Source organism: Galleria mellonella, unplaced genomic scaffold, assembly GCF_026898425.1.
Source record: "Galleria mellonella isolate WM207_F2 unplaced genomic scaffold, CSIRO_AGI_GalMel_v1 utg300, whole genome shotgun sequence".
In the NCBI taxonomy this organism is placed as follows: Eukaryota; Metazoa; Arthropoda; class Insecta; order Lepidoptera; family Pyralidae; genus Galleria; species Galleria mellonella.
In genome coordinates, this window is record NW_026442068.1 from 3772122 (window position 1) to 3792196 (window position 20075).

The window sequence follows — 20075 nt, forward strand, 5'->3', positions numbered from 1 at the left end:
ACTTCTTAATTTTATAGATTCTATTGTGTTCTTTGGCATCAGTCTTGATAATAAAACTCAATAGGGTCCTCACATTTAAAACCTTGCAACTAAATTAAGTTTTGCGACATATGCTGTACGCAGGGTTAAACAATATAACAATATTGGGACTGCCAGATTATTTAAATTACTTTCATAGTATACTGTCCTACGGAATATTACTATAGGGTAAAGCAGCCGACATCTAAAGCATATTTGTATTACAAAAACGTGCTGTTCGCGCAATTTATTCTATGGGAAGTCGTGAACCATTAAGAGAAAAATTTAAAGAAGCAAATATTGTCATCGTAACTTCACAGTACATATACGCAAACATTTTGTATATACGCAGGAATCTTCAACTGTTTCATAAAAACAGATTCTGAATAATCTTAATGCTAGATACAAATATAAACTTGCTGTTCCCAAGTATCGTTTAGAAAGTTAATAGGTCTTTTATAGGAATGGACATTCCATGTTATAATAAGATACCGAGGAATATTTTAGATCTACCTTTTAATAAATTTAAAACTGTTATTAATAAACACTTATTGAACAAAGTCTATTACACTCTAAATGATTACTTAACTGACAAGCGTACATGGTGTTAGTCGATCATGCACGGACTTTTTAATGACCATGTAATTTCAGACATATTACATTAAAAAAAAATACACATAATGTTAACAGAGATTTAAAAGAATATCTGTTAAGTTTCTTGCAGGCTTTTCTCAACAAATAACAATCTTCCAAACCCTGCAGTATATTAAAAAAAAAAACATGACGATTTAAAAGTGCTTATAAACAAGTCTATTTGAATAAAGAATTTAAATTTCGAGCTTTCATCCGAATAACATTATGTAAAATAAACTATTAACAATAAGAAGGCTGTTGCATTAAATAAATATATTATAATGTACTAAATATAGCGACACACCAATAATATTTAATATTTGTATTAAATACAAAATGTTTTATTATATTGAAAATTAAAAATATTAATTTCAGTTTTAGAAGATACACATTCATATAATCAAATATATTTATGTTAGGACACTAGATATTATAAATGCGACTATTTCTTTTAACATCCCTTATTAGTACTTGATAACTCCGAATCTATGAAATAGGATTAAATAAAAGAAATACATACAAGCTTGTTGCTTCATCATTATTTTTTTATTAAATATAATATATAATACATATTTTGATAACCGTGATATGAGTAGTACTGTGGATAAACTACCTAACCTTTAAATAAATTTTACCTTAATTACCTTACTAATTTAATATTTATATTAATTTTAACCCTGCACAATACAATCTATTTTGTATTTTATGAGGTTGTACATATAATATCAAAATTCTAATAAAATATATTTGGACGCTTAAATCCAGATTTTTTTAATAAATATTCATATTCATTGTTAACGTTTAATATAATTGAAGAACTTTACAATATCACTAACAATAATTATATAACAAAATATATAATCATTGCTTTATAATTATACATTATCTAGCTGATCTGGTAAACATCTAATACTGCCTCCTACCAGGTCCATTTTTTCTTATCGAGATAAAACTATTCTATCTAAACTATTCTATATATATCTTTTCTTGCTTTATTATTTTTTAATTATTCATTATATATATATTTTTTTTTATTTTATTTGTAAACCAAATTAACCTTTCGAGTACTTAAATAATAAAATTGTACAAAACCGGACCATAAAGGGCTATAAATATGTACTAATTTAATTAACCACTCATACGAAACAGTCGCAGATCTATTTCGTGTGCCTAGTATAGTAATCACGGATAAATAAATTGTGTGTAAAATTATTATTTTTATATTTATCTCTTAAGTTGTATAAAAAACAAACCTTTACAAAATTTCATTAAAATCGGTTAATTTGTTTCGGAGATTAACGTTAAAGAATATCGTGTCACATGACATAAAATTATCTAATTTATGAACTTAGACTTGTATTATGAATTAAATAAACGCATTTCTCAGCAATAAAAACAATAAAGGCCAAAACTGTACCAATCACAAGTATAAGATGTGGAATCCAGAAGTCTTCAATTTTTAGACTCGAAAATGATCGCGCATTTGCTCTCTGTTTCATAAAAAAGGACTTCACTGGCTCAAGACCTAAATCACGAAATGCTGCGACAAATAGACCACTTTCACTCATTCTCAAAACTTTATAATTCATACTATCAATACGTGGAAAACCCCGGACAAAAAATATAGCGTGACTTGCACGTTGAAAATTATAATTTGATTCATAAATAAGATAGCGATATTTGCCCTGAACCAAATACATATACTTAAAGTAATGACTAATTGTATATAAATTTGGTATTGTTGCTAATGCTACTAAACTGCTCTCTAATTCCATACACTCCGGTTTTGGTTGAAAAACATCATTTAAAATAGAAAGTTCGAAGTGACGAAATAGCCACCTTGAGGAATTAGGTAAACAAGGTTGATATCCTAACTTCAGCAGTTCGTCACCACTTTCAATTCCAGGGCGTACACTGGGCTTTGTGGCCAAGCTTATTAATGATGTTTGATAGAAGTTACTTATTAAAAATACAAACCCAACCCATAATAATAAATATCGTCTCTTTTGAATAAGGATTTTAAAATACGGCGATATAATTCCAAATATTGAGCCCCAAACGTATAAAATAACTTTTGCAACATAATTTATCTCACCTTCTAATGTAACTATGCCTAAGCACAACAAAATAAATATAAATAAAGTAACCAATATTAATACGAAGATATGTTTGTCAAAGCTGTCATAAATTATTCTCCATCTGCCAATATACTCTGGATGCGATGAAAAAACTTTGAGATAATTTTCGTTAGATCCAAAATATGTCCAAATATAATCACATAAATACATGGTATTTGTGATTAAAAGAAAGCCTCCCATAACTACGTCTGCTTCTTTGTTCTGGATTCCTTCTAAAAGATCTGTCGCTGAAAAGTTAGGAGGTTGTACATATCCAAATCTATCAGGTATAAGATCATATGTGTACGATATACGGAATTTCTCACTCTTTGCTAAAAAATCCAAAACTCGCTGCTCATAACCAATAACTATTCTCTTTTCCATCATACGTGGAATCATTGAAAATGGAGGATTATGATGAGTTAAAACGCGCAATGTACAGTTACTCAAAGTTCTTGTACTGTCGTCAGGAAATATATTAATATCACTCCTGAGTTCGTTGCAGTCACAACATTTTGTTATATTTTCGTGATTACGACCGCAATTACCTTCTCCATAAGGAAAGTATGTATAAATTAAATATCTTTTTTCAATTCTAGTAACGAGTAAAATATTCAATATGTGAGAAATAAGCAATAATTTAAAAATAGCCTTCAGTTGTTCAATATCTGTTAGACATCTTATTGTTATTATGAACTTAGCTTTAGGGTTCCAGCTCCACTCTAACTTAAGTGTGTTTATTGTAATATCTAAATCATCAACATCATCAGCTGAAATTAAATAAGCTTCTATGTAAGAATAGTTTTCACTATGTATTTCATAGTGACGAAAATTTAACAGAACATGAAAAGAATCGTGTATTTCAGACAATAAATCTTCGGCGTTACTTATTACAGTTAATTCGGTGCCTTTTCTTAGTTGCGTTATAATTATTTTAACCACACATGTTTTTAGTTCTGTAACATTAGCACTTTCTTGAAAATACATTATTGATGTAGAATGTACATTTGTCACGTACATTGCAAAAAAAATTACGATGCTGATCATAGTAACGTTTTCTATCAATAGTTTTTTTAGTTTTCTTGTCTATTACGTAGCGTAACGTAGGGTTTTTATATTGAACTGAAGTATTAGTAAATATGTCTCTAAGCAAATATTATCAAATAAATCATAATATGATAAATGGGAAATAGATTACCTCATTAAAGTATTCTACTTAATTGTACTGATTTAATATTCACATTATGTATTAGCTTAATTATCCACTTATTTGTTTCTCATATTTTTGCAATATTTGTGTATATAAAATAAAGTTACATACTCCTATAATCACTTGAAATTAGAGTAGATACTCCTAATGAAATAAAGAAAAATAAAATAAAAAATAAGACCAAATTGAGCCGCACTGGAGACCTTCTCTTAACAGACGATATAAAAAGTGGCCAATCTGAGAGCCTACACTGACTAAAAATGTAGTATTAAAACTTTAATTGCATTCTATGCAATTGGCCTAACTAGCAGTGGAATATCTATCTACCAAGTAGCCTACCGCAACCATTACTGCAAGAAAGAGAAAGAATACGTATATTAAATTTTTATTAACCTAAGCAACAAGTAAGCTGCGATGCGATGTAATTATAGATAAGGTATGTACAGAAAGTAATAGTTCAAATTAATGGCTTCAAAACTAGTATATATCAAAAATGACAAATTATGCTTAAACACACTTCACTACAGCAATTTTTAGGTGATAAATGCTAGTATAAGAACAATATTGACAAAAAGCCCATTATGTCGTATTAAATTATACTTTATATCTCATTAGTTGTTCTCTCATAGTAACAGAATTATCATCAATATTAAGGTTAAAGGTTAATGACTTTTCAGTATTTGGATGTCACCTACCACACAATGTACCTACCATAATTTGACCATACCATAGTTTTGTTTTTTTTTTAACCATGTACTAATATCTAATGTTATTTATGTGCTGTAAATGATACAAATATTATATATCTATCTACAAATTAGAAATAGTACCGATTAGAAGCTAACATTCATTTTTGTTTCCATATCTGGCAATAAGTGCAAATATTGGCTCTTACCAATGTAATTTTGTATATGACAACACAATAACAACACTCTGCCTTATAATCCGTTGTAACAATACACGCTTGGAATAAAGTCTTCACTCCACACCACGGTCTTTTTAATATTGCAATAGTAACCAACAACTACAGTCCACTTGTCAACCATACAAAGCGTACATTCTTATATCATATAAATTCTTTCATTCATTCATTAAAATATAGAATCGGAATCCGAACAGCTTACACAATATTTTCAACAATTCTAATTTTGATAAATCTTTACAGAGGTATTGAGGATACACAACTTTTATCAATGGAACTTAAAGTAACGAAGTCTAAGTTACGAGCATGTTGTAAATAGAAACTCACCGACTGCCCCCATCCTAAGGTAGAAGCTTCCATAATGATGCGTTCGAGTAGCTAACGCGAACCCAAGCGAGAGCCGCTTGGCTGCGAGCTGCGGTGGTACATGCGGCGTAGCCGTACTCCTTTCGGTACGGGACGAACACGAATCTGACTCCGAGGGTGATGAACTTGAATCTGTTTCTGTGTAAATATAATTAAAAGAAATTATAATATAAAATGTAAAATCTAAAATACCTAAAAATATCTATATATATGTAATAGGAATTTTGTGAATTTACTATGTTTGTCAATTCTTTCAAACATATGTTATTATGTTATATGTAACTTACAAGTGCAATACAGAATATATATATATATATATATATATATATATATATATATATATATATATATATATATATATATATATATATATATATATATATATATATATAATTGAAAATGAACCTAAGTTTTAAAAATAATATACTAATAACTAAAAATAGTATAAACATTCGATTTACTTTTACAATAAGTATGACTCCACTAAAAGCATGTATTTTGTTATTTATAAATTTAAATTTGATTTTTTTATAGCAAACACACTTTCACATAGAAAGAAATACTTTTAACTTATTTTAAAATACGCTTTCACATAGACACTGTAAACTAAAAGTGAAATATTAAAAAATAACTAACACTGAAATAAACAAACACGTATACATTAAATATGTATATATTTTCAATAATGTGTATATTTTCAAGATATACGATTTAAATCTTACATAAATAAAAAAATATCTCCTTGTTAAATAAGAAAAGCACCCCAATACAAAAGATCAGTACTAAAACAAGGGCGAAGAAAGTGTTATACGATAAAAACAAAAGAAAGTAGATATTCTGTTACATGTCAAAGCTTTGCTTTGTTTCCGACTGCTTAGTACAAATCGGATTTTATGTTTTTTGTTTGTGTAAACATAGCAATAAAATGTGAGAGAATACATTATTATGTGTTACTACAATAAAACGAACCTTACTAAATCTTAACTAATATAAATAGATAGGATATTGCGCTTAATTAAAAAAATTCTTTCATAAAAACTTATACTTAGAATGGAAGTAAATCGACAATAATCGTTTCGAATATAAAAAAAAAAAATCAAAATCAAACCAAAATTGACGAATAAATCACATAGTTTATATTTAAATTAAATAAAAAGTGCAGTTACACTGTATTCTGCTAACAGTGTACCTTATCCTCACGCCAATACGCTTGCGCGATAGGTAAAGAGAAACAAGTACCAAAGATATTTTAAGATATGCAGAAAATGAAAAAGGGCTTATATGTTATATATGTACATAGTTATTCTGTCACCACTGTGACAATAGGTTCTAACAAACGAGGTAGAAATTTATTTACTTAAGTTCAATTAATTAAAATTAATCAAAGGCTAACACAGATAGTAAGAATTCCACTTCTTACATTAACGTGGATTAATTGTATATTTAAATTAATTGTGTATTTAAATTTAATGATCAAGAGATGGCCAACAGCATCCCTGTCAAAGCATTACCAAAATCTAACTGCGATTGCCAATCCACCTGTTGAGCGTGGCAACTGGCAAAACTCCCCAATAAGAGGAGGCCTATATTCGATAATGAACAGTTAACGGCTCATATGATGAATTGTCTATTGATAACAGGATACACAAAAACTTCTTCCTTTTGGGTCCATTAACTTAGTTTCTTTCGAAGTCAAAATGTAGGAAACTTTAAAAGGATGCTATGAACAAATTGCTCGCGGCGTTGGAAATTTGTTTTTACGAAAGCTTTGCGACCCTTCTCCCCGCATAATGATGCAATTTATTACCAGCTTTTCCATAAAAGTTTATGAGGATGATATTTCAGTTTGACCGCCTTCTTCATAACCAATTAATGGATATTTAGAGTAACAGCATTATATAATTGTCTTATGCTATTTTCAGAAATAATATATCCTGTTTTGTAAAGGTAATGGTAAAACTTTAATTGAGCTATATAATTAACAAAAACTATATACAACACAAACTAAATGAGTAAATTAGGTAAAAGTTTAAGCTGTTACATGAGTAAACTCAACGCTACGAACTAATAGTTGTGAAAGTTAATAAGTTAATGAGGAAAGTTAATACCTGTTAAGCGTAACAACTACTGGCAAAATAGGGGGAGGCCTATGTTTAGCAGTGGACGATTAACTACTGATAAGATGATAATGGTTAAATAAGCGAAGGTATATTATAAATCTTGCTGTATTCTACGTCTCAGGACATGTGAGGATAAACATAGGATCAACATATCGTCATAGTCGTAGAATACTGACGGATCTTTATATGTAATCTTTGTCAGATTTTGACAGAATCCAGAAAATGAAAATTTTCATGTTAATCTATTGAGCCATAAGCGAGATTGAGTAACAAATATTTTAATATCTTTTTGTACATTGTTTTTTCATTTCAGTAATATATCTCTATATTGTGCCAATATATATATATATATATATATATATATATATATATATATATGTTTGTAATGAATAAATACAAAAACTACTTTGCCGATTTCAAAAATTCTTTCACCAAAAGAAAGCTACATTCACCCTGATTAAGATTATTAGATCCTTACTAAAACTTTAGTAATGTAAAATGTGTAAAAAATTATATAAAATATCTTTCTTCGTGTGTGCTGCGGAAACTATTACTGATAGAACAAAAGTATGTTCTACAATATTGAAGAAAATATCAATAACTACAAAAAACTTTGCGATACTCTATGTCCAACTATTATCGTTATGTCACAATAACCACTTTTTAAAATGTTGTAAAAATGTCCATCCGTGCGAAGCCGGGACGGGCTGCATGTAGATTATATATATAAAAGAATCAGCACTATTCAATGATGAGAACTCGAATGCTTTAAATGATTCAATCACAACGATATCGTGGCAATTTACGTTGCGAGAATTGAGCAAGCGATTGTGTGGCACTTATTTCTATTTATGACAGGTAGGTACTAACTGGCTACAACAGCAGTGTCGGGAGCGGACCGAGACCGGTCCCTCACCAGCGCCGCGTACATGTATAACAAAAACACCATGCTGCCGATGTACAGATAAAGGTAGAAACCCTGTGGAAATATAAATTATTATATATTTATTTATTCGTTGTCAGTCTTCAATTGGCGAGTTCATGACATTTTCTACCAACTAACTCTTAAGTACAATCAGAGAGCTGTTATATGCCCTTTCATTCTTTTATTTTACTTTTGACAGTTTTATTTCTTCATTTGTTGTATAGATTATATAATGGAGAATAATGAAATAAAATTAGCATGTTGAATGTTTATTTTCTTATGCATATTAAATAACAATGTGCTTTTTTTTATATTAAAAATTTATACCTACTTATTAAGTATTTTTATTATCAAAACTTTGACGCTCAAAAGAAATACAAGTTACAAACGTGTCTCCAAAAAATATTGAAACTATTTTTGAGATTTTTTTATGGTATGGTATGGTATAGCTATCCATACCATAAAATTTACAAACAAATATAGATACCGGTTATTTTTGATATACAAATTAATAGCTACTATTGGACATAATAAAAATAAAAGATAGAAAAAAATGCATTACTCGTAGGTACCTCATAAAACGAAGGTGGAATATAAGTTGATATGACTTCGGCCATAGGGAAAGCGACACCCATCACAACCAACAGTTTTCCATATAAAGCTGATAACGTAGTCGCCAATGCGTCGCCACTGCCAACAAAAAAAGAAACAATACATCATTCAAATGTAATTAGTAGCATTTTTGTAGGATTTACCAAACCGTATTTTCATAGTTTAAAAAGTCTAAATACCGTTCATCCAAAGAATGCGAGATAAGCTAGTTAACTATATATATTTAGATGTAGGTATACATATACAGTTATGTATCATGCCATTTTATATAAAATTATACTCGTATATACATGCAATAAATGGTACTGCATTGTTACGTTTGTGTTCTTCCGAATATTAACTACCAGGGAATATGCTAGTCCGCTTCAGTAGTCCGCTATAAACCTTCGCGCGGTGACGTAGCTAATATACAACACGTCACCACTCCTGTTCATCCTCAGCACGTCCCTTGAAATAACTACAGCACTATACATAATACACCAGTGTCAGAAAAAGAAAATTCTAAGTAAAAATCTATACCAAGGCGCTTGGCCAGGTATAAATTCTTACTAGTATTATAAATGTAAAATTGTGTTTGTTTGTTACCCTTTGGCACCTTAACGGCTCAATTAATCAGTATATAATTTAGTACACAGGTATTCTGTATCTGGGATAGAGGACATAGGAAAACTTTTATCACTGTTAGTGCACCTATCCTGTCCACACGTACATAGTTGCAGGTAAAAATGAATAGTTGAATATATCTTTGTCTTGTATAAAAAGACTCGTACCCAGCATTGGGATGCTGATAGATTTACGATAATAATACTAGCAAAAACTAAAGGGAATTGAATAAAATTTGATACTGATTTACTTTAAATGCTAGCTCACGCTAGCGAAATACAGTTTTTATTATTATATCAGCCTAACTGTTCACTGCTGAACATAAGCCTTCCCCTTGGTGGGTTTTGCCAGTAGTTGCTACGCTTGGCAGGCGGATTTGCAGCCGCAGTCAGGACTTTAAAGATGTTTTATAAAGGACGCTGCTGCTCATCCCTCGCCCTCTCTTAGTCGCCTCTTACGACACCCACGGGAAAGGAAGAGCCTATTCTATGCCAGGACCACACGGTATACAGTATACACGGTATACGAAATACAGTATATATCCCATATATTAATTTAAGACAATCTATTTATGTATTGAATTTCATTTAAATCCATTCATCCGTGTGTGTGCCGATTTAGTAACAAACATCCAAACATGACATTTATAATATTAGTAGGATTCTATAGAATAGAGACAATTCTGAAGGTCAAATTTAGGAAAATTAGGAACTAATTTAGAGAAGCATTTTATAATTCCTTAAATTTAAATACGCCTCTCAAAAAAAATACAATTTACCAATCAAGAACTAATATTATAATAATTTTTAATCAAATTAATTACTTATATTGGCCCTAATCATCATCATCATCTCAAGCCATTTTCTGACCACTTTTGAACAAAGACCTCCCCATAGACTGCAATAAGGAACAGTCCTGAGCCAAGTGCATGCACTGACTCCCTGCAATGCATTTGAGGTCGTGGCTCCTTCTAGAATGAACCCCCCCCCCCCCACATCTTACACTGCGTTTTCCTGCACGAAGTAGCCACTCAAGAACCTTTCTTCATTGGTCTCAATAATTTCTAATAAATTTTATGAACAGATTTCTAAAAATAGAATTAAAGGATAAATAGCTTCAGAATCAACTCATTATCATGAATTGAAACTATCATAGTTACATTTAATCTAAGCATTTAATTTGATAAATAAAACAAACAATGTACACGTCGTAATACATTTATTTTGTAACATTATTTCATCACTCGCAAACAAAACACAAAATTTCGATAATTGCATAGTGCTCGTGCAACCTAAATAAAATGGTTTTTTGTTCCTTCTACTTCATTTTTATAGAAGTTTTATCCAAATTGTACAGACTAATATTATTGTCTTATCTATACTCCATATAACAACAAAAAATAGTGAAGAAAAATAACTAATTACTGAAAATATTTCAGTATTTTATCATTGGATTTTTCAGTATCAAATTGTACATTGTGTTTATAAAAAATAATTACGCTCATGATTTGAATTACCATCACCTCTTTTTTAATTACATTCTCCTTACACAAATGTATGTCAATTTAAAGGGTAAAATATGTCAGTTAAATTACAGGATTTTAAGGCCTCCAACTTTAGTTCTCAGCAATGACAACGCATGTGAGTAGTGTGATAGACGTCATAAAGTACTTATTCTGACATCTCATATCTATAAATAATGCTTACTAATTTCTATTAGGTGGACCACCAATTTTAAGCTTAATTTTCATTCAAAATTGCATAAAAATACATCATGTACTTATTTATCATACTACATTCTACAATAATTGTAAAGCTATCTTGTATACTTACGTAATATTAGAAAATATGTGCAGTTCTCTGCAATAAACATAATAAAAGCTAATACTGTACCCACCACAATAATAAAATACGGAATTATAAAATCTTCAATTTTTAGACTTGAAAAGGTACGTTCATTTTCTTTCTGTTTTAAGAAAAAAGACTTTACCGGCTCAAGACCTAACTCACGAAAGGCTGCGACAAATAAACCATGTTCACTCATTCTCAAAACTTTATAATTCATATTGTCAATACGGGGAAACCCCTTGGCAAAAAATATGGCATGACTCACACGTTGAAAGTTTGTATTTGATTCATAAATAAGATGGCGATACTTACCTTGTACAAAATACATGTATTTTAAGTAAAAATTAATACTGTACAAATTAGGTAGCTTTACTAATGCTTTGAAACTATTCTCTAATTCCATACACTCAGGTTGTGGTTGAAATACATCATTTAAAATGGGTATATTAATATGACGAAACAACAACCTTGAAGAATTGGACATACAAGGACGGTATCCTAACTTTAACAATATGTCAGCACTTTCAATTCCAGGACGTACACTGGGTTTTGTTGCTAGACTAATTAATGATGTTTGATAGAAATTATTGATCAAAAATACAAACCCAATCCACAATAACAAATATCGTTTCATTTGAATAAATTTTTGAAAATATGGCGATATATTTCCAAACATTGAACCCCAAACATATAATACAACTTTCGCACCATAATTTAGCTCTTCTCCTATTAGTAAATAGTACAACTAGCAATGATATGAAGGTATCTTCATCAAAGCTGTCATAAATTATTCTCCATCTGCCAATATATTCTCGCTGTGATGAAAAACCTTTTAAATAATTATCACTAGATCCAAAATATGTCCAAATAAAATCACACAAATATATTCGATTTCTAATTAAGACAAAACCACCCATAACTACGTCAACTTCTTTACTCTGTATTGATTCTAAAAGTTGGGTTGCTGAAAAATTATTCGGGAGTACGTATCCAAATCTATCAAGTCTATGATCATAGGTATACGATATGCGGAACTTCTCGCTTTCTGCTAATAAATCCATAACTCGTTGCTCATAACCAATAACTGTTCTTTTTTCCGTCTCTGAAATTATTGCAAATGGAGGATCATGATGTGTAAGTACGCGCAATGTACAATTCTTCAATGTTCTTGAGGTATCGTCAGGAAAAATATTAAAATCACTTCTGAGTTCATTACACTCACAACATTTTGTAATATTTTCATAATTACGTCCACAATTGCCTTCTCCATAAGGAAAGTATGTATAAACAAAATATTTACTTTCAACTCTAGTAACAAGCAAAATATTTAATATGTTAGAAATTAGCAACAATTTAAAAACAGCTCTCAATTCTTCCATATCTGCTTGGCACCTCAATGTTATTATGAACTTAGCTTTAGGGTTCCAACTCCATTCCAGCTTTAGTGTATTTATTGTATAATCCAAATCATTAGCATCGTTAGCTGAGATTAAATATACTTCTATGTAAGAATAGTTTTTACCATGAATATCTGGACTACGAAAACTTAACTTTACATGAGTGGAATTATGGATATCAGATAACAAATCTTCAGCATTACTTATCACAGTTAATTCAGTGCCTTTTTTTAGTTGTGTTACAATTATTTTTACTATACATGTTTTCAATTCTTCGTAATCTGTTTCTCCTTGAAAGTACATTATTGATGTAGAATGTATTATTGTTACATTAATTGTAAAAAGTAATATAATAAAAATCATAGCTCTATTTTCATTCTAAACTTTCGTTACAGTTGTCGCTTACTACACAGATTTGGGTATTTATATGTTAAAGGTATAATTGTTAGTAAATATGACAACATGTAATGTCCCTAAATAAATACCATTAAAATATGACAAATGAAAATTTGATTACCTCATTTCAATATCTTGTATCAGTATTATGTGACTTTAATATCCTTCTATTTTACCTTCCGTGACTACCAAAGAGAGAAATGTTTTAAGTATATGAATGTTATTATGTATATTCGGATCCTCCACAACGTCTATTTAATAAATAAGGATATTTTGAGATTTTTATACAATACATGTACAAATGGCAAACGAACACGCAACATCGAGGGTATTGCAGGTGTGTCTAGTGTAAAAAAAAATGAGATCAACGAAAGACGGCGGTTAGCAAAACAAGTATGTAAGTATTATACGTCAAAATTTGCTCAAAATGAAACAAAATTTTTGTACTAAATTGTATCTTAGATGTGTCTGACCAAACTTTATTCTTATTAAGTATAATTTATTTCATTGTAAAATTATAAGATAATATAAACATAACAGATTTCGTAAAACCAAAAGATCGAAAAGAAATATAAGTACATAACAAATATAACTGGAGACACAACCTATTTGTTACTGAACGAATGGTCAGAGTAAGCCTCTGGGAAATATCGGGATGTTATCACACCATTTTGTAGTCTTGTATACGTGTAATATGTTGTATAAATTCTGTTAATGTGAAATAAGCTTTGTCAATCAGTTATATACTAATAGGAAAATAAAGAGACGTTTTTAATGGTCATTGTAATTAAATGGGAAAGTAAACCCTGTCAATTATAAAGATAATTGTGCAGAATTATTGACTTAATTACATAACGATGTATTGCAAACTTTTCCCCTTCGAAATCACTTTGTACATACAGTATATTAATTAAAGAAAATCTATTACTTAAAACTAGTGTTACTATTTATTAACAGACAGAGTCAGAATTTTTTTTTAAATAAAGTTTAAATGAAATACTGGAAATAAAAACAGGAAGCCGCTTTTTATCAGGTGGGTAGTCTGCTTGTTTGCCTCTCTCTTTATTCCTAATAATAAAAATAAATAAATTTTGGAATCTTCGATGACTCCGTAGTTCAAAAATAATAACAATTAATGACTAAAGAATCGATTAATATTTTGTAAAGTATAAAAATTAAGATTGTAATCCACAAAGAAAGTCGACTTCAATTATGACAATACTTGAAGTCGGTTTTCTCTGTGTCTCTCTCAGTTAAGATAAAAAATCCAAATCGGTTTACGACTGGCGGAGTTATAAGGTAACAAATAAATAAATATAAAAAACTACCGAATCGAGAAATTCCTTCTTTTTCAAAACGGTTGAAAAATATCTTTACAGTGACCCGTATTCCAATTTCAGACAGGCAAAACAATATTATAAAAATATTAATTGATATAAATACAATTATGTATAAGCTTGTCTAGTTCTTTTGTTTGAAAATTAAAAAAAAATATTACAATATTTATACACTGCTCTACCCGCTGGCATTGACGCTCCTTTCCACTTTGGGTTTGCTGGAAGAGAACTTTTTTTAAAATAAAGCCTTAAACTTTGTACATTTAATTACCTCTGTCATATTTTTATGTATAATTAGTATGTATAATAAAGTATTAGATAAATAAAATAAAAATAAATAAAATAAAAATATTTACTGTTAAATATTTATTATTTTGGGTATAAATTACCATTATATTAATATATCTTCTTTAGAAAATATACTTTAATAGAACAAATTTAATAGAACAAAGAAGAAATAAAAAACCACCGCTACTACAAATAACTTAAATTCTTATCACTGATAAGAATTAACAGCAAACTTCATTCATAAAAAAGGCGAACACAAATAAATCACAGAAGTTGCAGTGTTACAGGTTCTTCTGCCTGACAAAGCTCATTACTCAATAAAAATAACAACATTATGTTAGTAGGTATAGAATTCCTTAAAGCAATATTATGTTAAAACAGTAGATATATCTACATTTATTATATCTGTTGTTATTAGACGTTGATTAACTTGGCAAAACTGACAAAAGCACAACCTGAACCGTCATCGCTACGTAATTAAAATGTTATCCATCTTGTTTAAACTTCGCTTTGTTGCAAATTTTGTTGTAAAAGTAATTCATAAAAATTACTTATTCGCCTTATAAAAAAAGGCACAATAAATGTTAATGTACAACCTAAATAAATTTAATTCACTAAGAGAACATGTCATTTTATGTTTATTTGTGCATTACAAATTATAATAATAATATTTTCTATTAAAATTTTGTAAATATTTTATTTTGATATAACTGATTGCGACCATATTTAGATAAATTTTAACATAATAGGTAACAAAAAAATCCTAAGATGTAACTTGTACTAGTTGTCACCAAGGAGCGCCAATATTAACTGTAGGTATCTACTTACGTCAAATAAAATAACAATGAATAAAATAACCTTTTACCAATCAATAGGGGAGTATTCCTCCCAAATTCATGGGTGAATGCGCTTATTGTGTAACACAATGTCCATTATTGATACTGATCAATAAGTCATAGCATTCAACACGAGAAGCGAGAATCAAAGGCTTTTCCCTCTGCTAAGGTAAAAAGGAAGATTACAATCAATTGATCGATCAATCATGCCTAATTTTTGTGGTTCAGTAATAAACAGTGAAATCAAATAAAAACAATATGCTAACTTCTATAATACATGATGAACCTGTAGAACCTGTTCAATTTCATCATGTATATTTCTCCGCGTATCCATATGTTATAGGATATTTAATGTTTTTTGGAGATTAAGTACCATCTTTATAAACTTTACAAAGTATATATATGTATATGAAAGGATAACAGATCCCCAATAATAACCTCAAGATGTAACAGATTGAAATTTAGTGATTCAATCTCCAACTTATTTGCCTAAGATCTACAAATCATGTCAATAGATATATACCTATTTATATATAGGCATATTTGTATAAAACGAGATCTTTTCATTATTTTTAATTAAAAATTAACACCCGTTTACCGGTTAATATTCTGTGCAAATAAGTAATTTATAACTACCTCTACATACATACTTTCCATCAGGTGGGCCGTCAGCTTGTTTGCCATTCTAAATTGCACAAAAAAAAACATACCTACTAATATTGTTACATACGAGTACAGTTATAATAAACGTCTTTTTCTTTATGAAGTGTCATATAGGCAATCATCTATCCATTTGATGATATGAAAGTATTACACGTTGACCCGAGATAGTAACTGTACTACGCAATATAAACAAAATTAGGCCAGCATATTACTTATTTAACATTATTGTAACAAACATACCCACAATCATATGAACTATAATACTGGCAAACAACTCCGGCTAGACTGATCACTATTTTCGTGAGATAGAAGATCACAAATTTATTGAAAATAAATTAAATATATCCCATTTTATTCGTTGACAATGTAGCTTTCAATAAATTAATAAAATTAAAATCAGTAAAATATTTTTTGAATTTAACCATTACAAATAAAAAATATTTCCTTTTTGTAAAATTACTTTTGATTTAGACTAGTTGCACCCGTCTCGTGACTGGGATATATCGATTAACTAAAATAAAAAGTAACGTATGTCCTTATCTATGCAAAATACAGGTAGTAGCTATGTCAAACAAATTTTCACGTTACTGATTTAATCGTTCAAACGTTAAAAGCTAATAAACAAAAAATTAATTAATAAATTGTAAATAAACAAACATGCAAAAAATAAACTCATTTTCACATTTATGACACGAATTAGATATATCCATTGATACTCGCCAATAAACATCAAAAAACAATGTCAGGATTAGTCAGACTCAAATGTAATCTACTGATGACATGTCGCGGTAGTGAATATCGAAGCTTTACAAGGGTATGTACCAAAAAGTACTAAATATATAAGACTATTCTTGTGAGACCCTCGAAAACCAAGTGGGTTGGTTGGACGAATAAGACGCTCATAAGGCTAAAGGTGTCTTATTAACTGGTTCCTGTAAGCCCTCAGTGCTGCCTCTGGGGGAAGTTACCCTCGGCGCACGCACCGTTGCCATGACAACCTCGTGTTATTGGCTCCCCACAGCGATCGTAACGGTGCCTACTTACAGTTACACAGGAACTGGTTCCCGGCAACGATATGCCTCCATCCTGTTGTACGGCGACTTTAAATTATGACGTCACTGAATGAATGGAGATCCTTGAACTTTGAGGGGATACTGCCATTCTAGCAACGAAGAATTTACAGTTAGTTTATAAAGGAATGTTGCATATCCACGTGCGTATTAATTTATTCAAATTAGATGTTTCAATAGACTTATGTAAACAATAATTTTCATAAAATTGTCATGATTGAATTACCAGATTGTCAACAAATTTATTGTTATAGTTAATTTTAAACTTTTGCATTGCTTACACATATTTAACACGTCGGCAATAATAAAGCAGGTATGTAGGTATTATTTACCTGCAATAATTTTTCATCGCGCTAAAAGTCCCGATAGTGTATTTAATTTGCTGTTTACCATATAAATGCTATCATAGAAATATGGGTTGTTAGAGACACCTAGATTCTATTCTTATAGTATTACACATTTTTTTTTCGCTTGCTATTAGATACCTAGTATGTTTTTGCTATTGAAATTTATGATCATAACAATTATTAACTCAATCAATTAGAATTACCTCATAATAGAAAGATACACTTATGGTATCGCATTATCAAAATGTGTAGTTTGTTTTCGAGTTGTTTTTTCATTACACTAGTGTACGAGTATTATACTTTATTTCCGTAGCCTAATCTGTTACAATATTCTGTATTATCTTACAACATAGTAGATATCTATGAAAAAGAACGGTTTTTCCTCATAATATTGGCCAAAGTTTTTATATGTTAATTATTGAAGTGACGTATTTAAATACTAACATATCTGAATATGCCAACCCTGTACAAAATAAGCATTTTAGCTAACTTTTGCTCAGTATGAATAATGCAACACAATAAACCAGAATTGTACGCGTAATATGCGATCTCTTATGTTGATGTCTATGAGATCGAGGGCATATTTGTATACCGATACTTCAAGATTGCTTTAATAAACAAAGATTAACTTATTCAGCTAGCTTTTCTCTAACATAACATAGAACACTTTAACTTCTATTGCCATGTAAATTTCAAGTAATTTGTTTTTTCGTTGAAGTTTTTAATCGTTTTAAGCTATTTGAATAGCAACTCTATGAGTCAGTCAGGACAAATCTTTATATAAATCAATTGTCCCTATTAACAAACTCAGTTGTGCAATGTAATTAAATTGAAGATATGACACACAAAATATATAGATTCAACTACAAATTTTATCTAAAAAAAGCAATGATACTCGTAGATATAAAAATACAATCTATATTAAAGTGTGCAAGTAAAATGTCTACATTTTTTTTTAATTTCTTACTATATTATGATGATAATTATAATACGAATAAAGATTATTATTTTTGGCGACACACCTCTTTTTACTTAGAGCAGTAAGGGTTTGCCTCACTTTTTTAACACATATACATATAACACTAATAAAACTGGCAAATCTCGCATTATATTTATTTACTGCTGTCCTTCTCATTTACCAGCGCACAATTAATAATTAAATAAAATTAAAAAAAAAAATCGGTTTTAAAGTTTCAGCCAGTTTGTCATATTTATCACATAAAACTAAATATCAGATTAGATTTAATGAATAATTACAGTAACTATAATTGTGCTTCAACTAATTTTATAAATGAAGAGATACTAACCATTATAAATCTTATATATAAAATTCTCGTGTCACAGTGTTTGTTACCAAACTCCTTCGAAACGGCTTTACCGATTTTTATGAAATTTTGTATGCATATTGGGTAGGTCTGAGAATCGGCCAACATCTATTTTTCATACCCCTCAATGATAAGGGTGACCCTCCACAATTTTTTTTTTTATTTTTTTGACGTTTTTTTCATTTTTATTTTATTGAGATTTAGCATTGAAAAATACATACAAATTAAAATTTTCACGCTTTTACGATAAATTTTCATGTATAATTCTCAAAATAACATATATGGTAAAACAACGTTTGCCGAGTCAGCTAGTTTTATATATAATTGTAAATACGAGTATGTGTAAAGAATATACTGTTGAGGCTGTATCTACCACTTAAGAGTAAAAATGAAAAACTTTCGTACTTGTACGTACAATTAGATTTCTAATCAAACATTACAATAATTATGAATAACACATTAGGCCCAACCACATCCAAGGATAAGTTCTGTGATTTCAGCTAACTTGTTTGCTAAAAGTCAAAACAGGGACCATAATTATCAAACTTCACCACCCACGCCCTCTGATGGCTTGCGGTTGAAACTTAGGGGTAAGGCGTCTTAACATCCATTGTCTTTGAAAGCTGCACTGATTCACTGGGGAACTCCGCTCCAGAACGTCACAAGTTTAGTAACTTATGGTCCGTGTATTAAGTAAATATAATGCGACATTGTTGATGCATTTTGTGATTTAAATATTATAAACTGTAATACTTTTCTACGCGATAAAAAGCCTCTATTCGTGTGCACTTCGTTTGGGCATTTGCAATCAAATCATCTTTATTCAAACAAACTTATTTACGAGCACTTTTAAATCGTCATTATTTCTTTTAAATCTACTGCAGAGTTCGGAAAGTTAAAACATTGTATATAACGAAGGTTTTTATACTAAACTTATAAATAATTAAGAAAAATATTCGATGCTCGCGTGTTTTGATAGAAGCAACAGATTCGAATAAAAATATATAATCAATCATCGTTACAACTCGATACGGAAAAACGTA

The 20075-nt window shown here is 29.7% G+C and overlaps 3 protein-coding genes across 5 annotated transcripts in view; all 3 read right to left on the minus strand.

Moving 5' to 3' along the window:
• The window catches only part of LOC116413697 (proton channel OtopLc), an 87138-nt gene that overhangs the window by 17049 nt on the left and 50014 nt on the right, over positions 1-20075 (minus strand). For all 3 annotated transcript variants that reach the window (XM_052895687.1, XM_052895686.1, XM_052895688.1), the window contains 3 exons: positions 8884-9001; positions 8257-8365; positions 5228-5404 (listed from right to left, as the gene is read on the minus strand). In XM_052895687.1, coding sequence (XP_052751647.1) covers positions 5228-5404; positions 8257-8365; positions 8884-9001 — 404 coding nt within the window. The remainder of the gene's footprint in view (positions 1-5227; positions 5405-8256; positions 8366-8883; positions 9002-20075) is intronic.
• Positions 371-4446, minus strand: LOC128200876 (ionotropic receptor 21a-like). The gene has a single exon (XM_052895690.1). The coding sequence runs from the start codon at positions 3813-3815 to the stop codon at positions 1992-1994; it is 1824 nt and encodes a 607-aa protein (XP_052751650.1). The 5' UTR covers positions 3816-4446; the 3' UTR covers positions 371-1991.
• LOC128200877 (uncharacterized) lies at positions 11833-13613 on the minus strand. Its single transcript, XM_052895691.1, has one exon. The coding sequence runs from the start codon at positions 13131-13133 to the stop codon at positions 11958-11960; it is 1176 nt and encodes a 391-aa protein (XP_052751651.1). The 5' UTR covers positions 13134-13613; the 3' UTR covers positions 11833-11957.

What these genes read in the sequence shown, in the direction of transcription:
- LOC128200877 (XM_052895691.1), bottom strand. Translation starts at nt 13,133, where the DNA reads ATGATTTTTATTATATTACTTTTTACAATTAATGTAACAATAATACAT.
- LOC128200876 (XM_052895690.1), bottom strand. Translation starts at nt 3,815, where the DNA reads ATGATCAGCATCGTAATTTTTTTTGCAATGTACGTGACAAATGTACAT.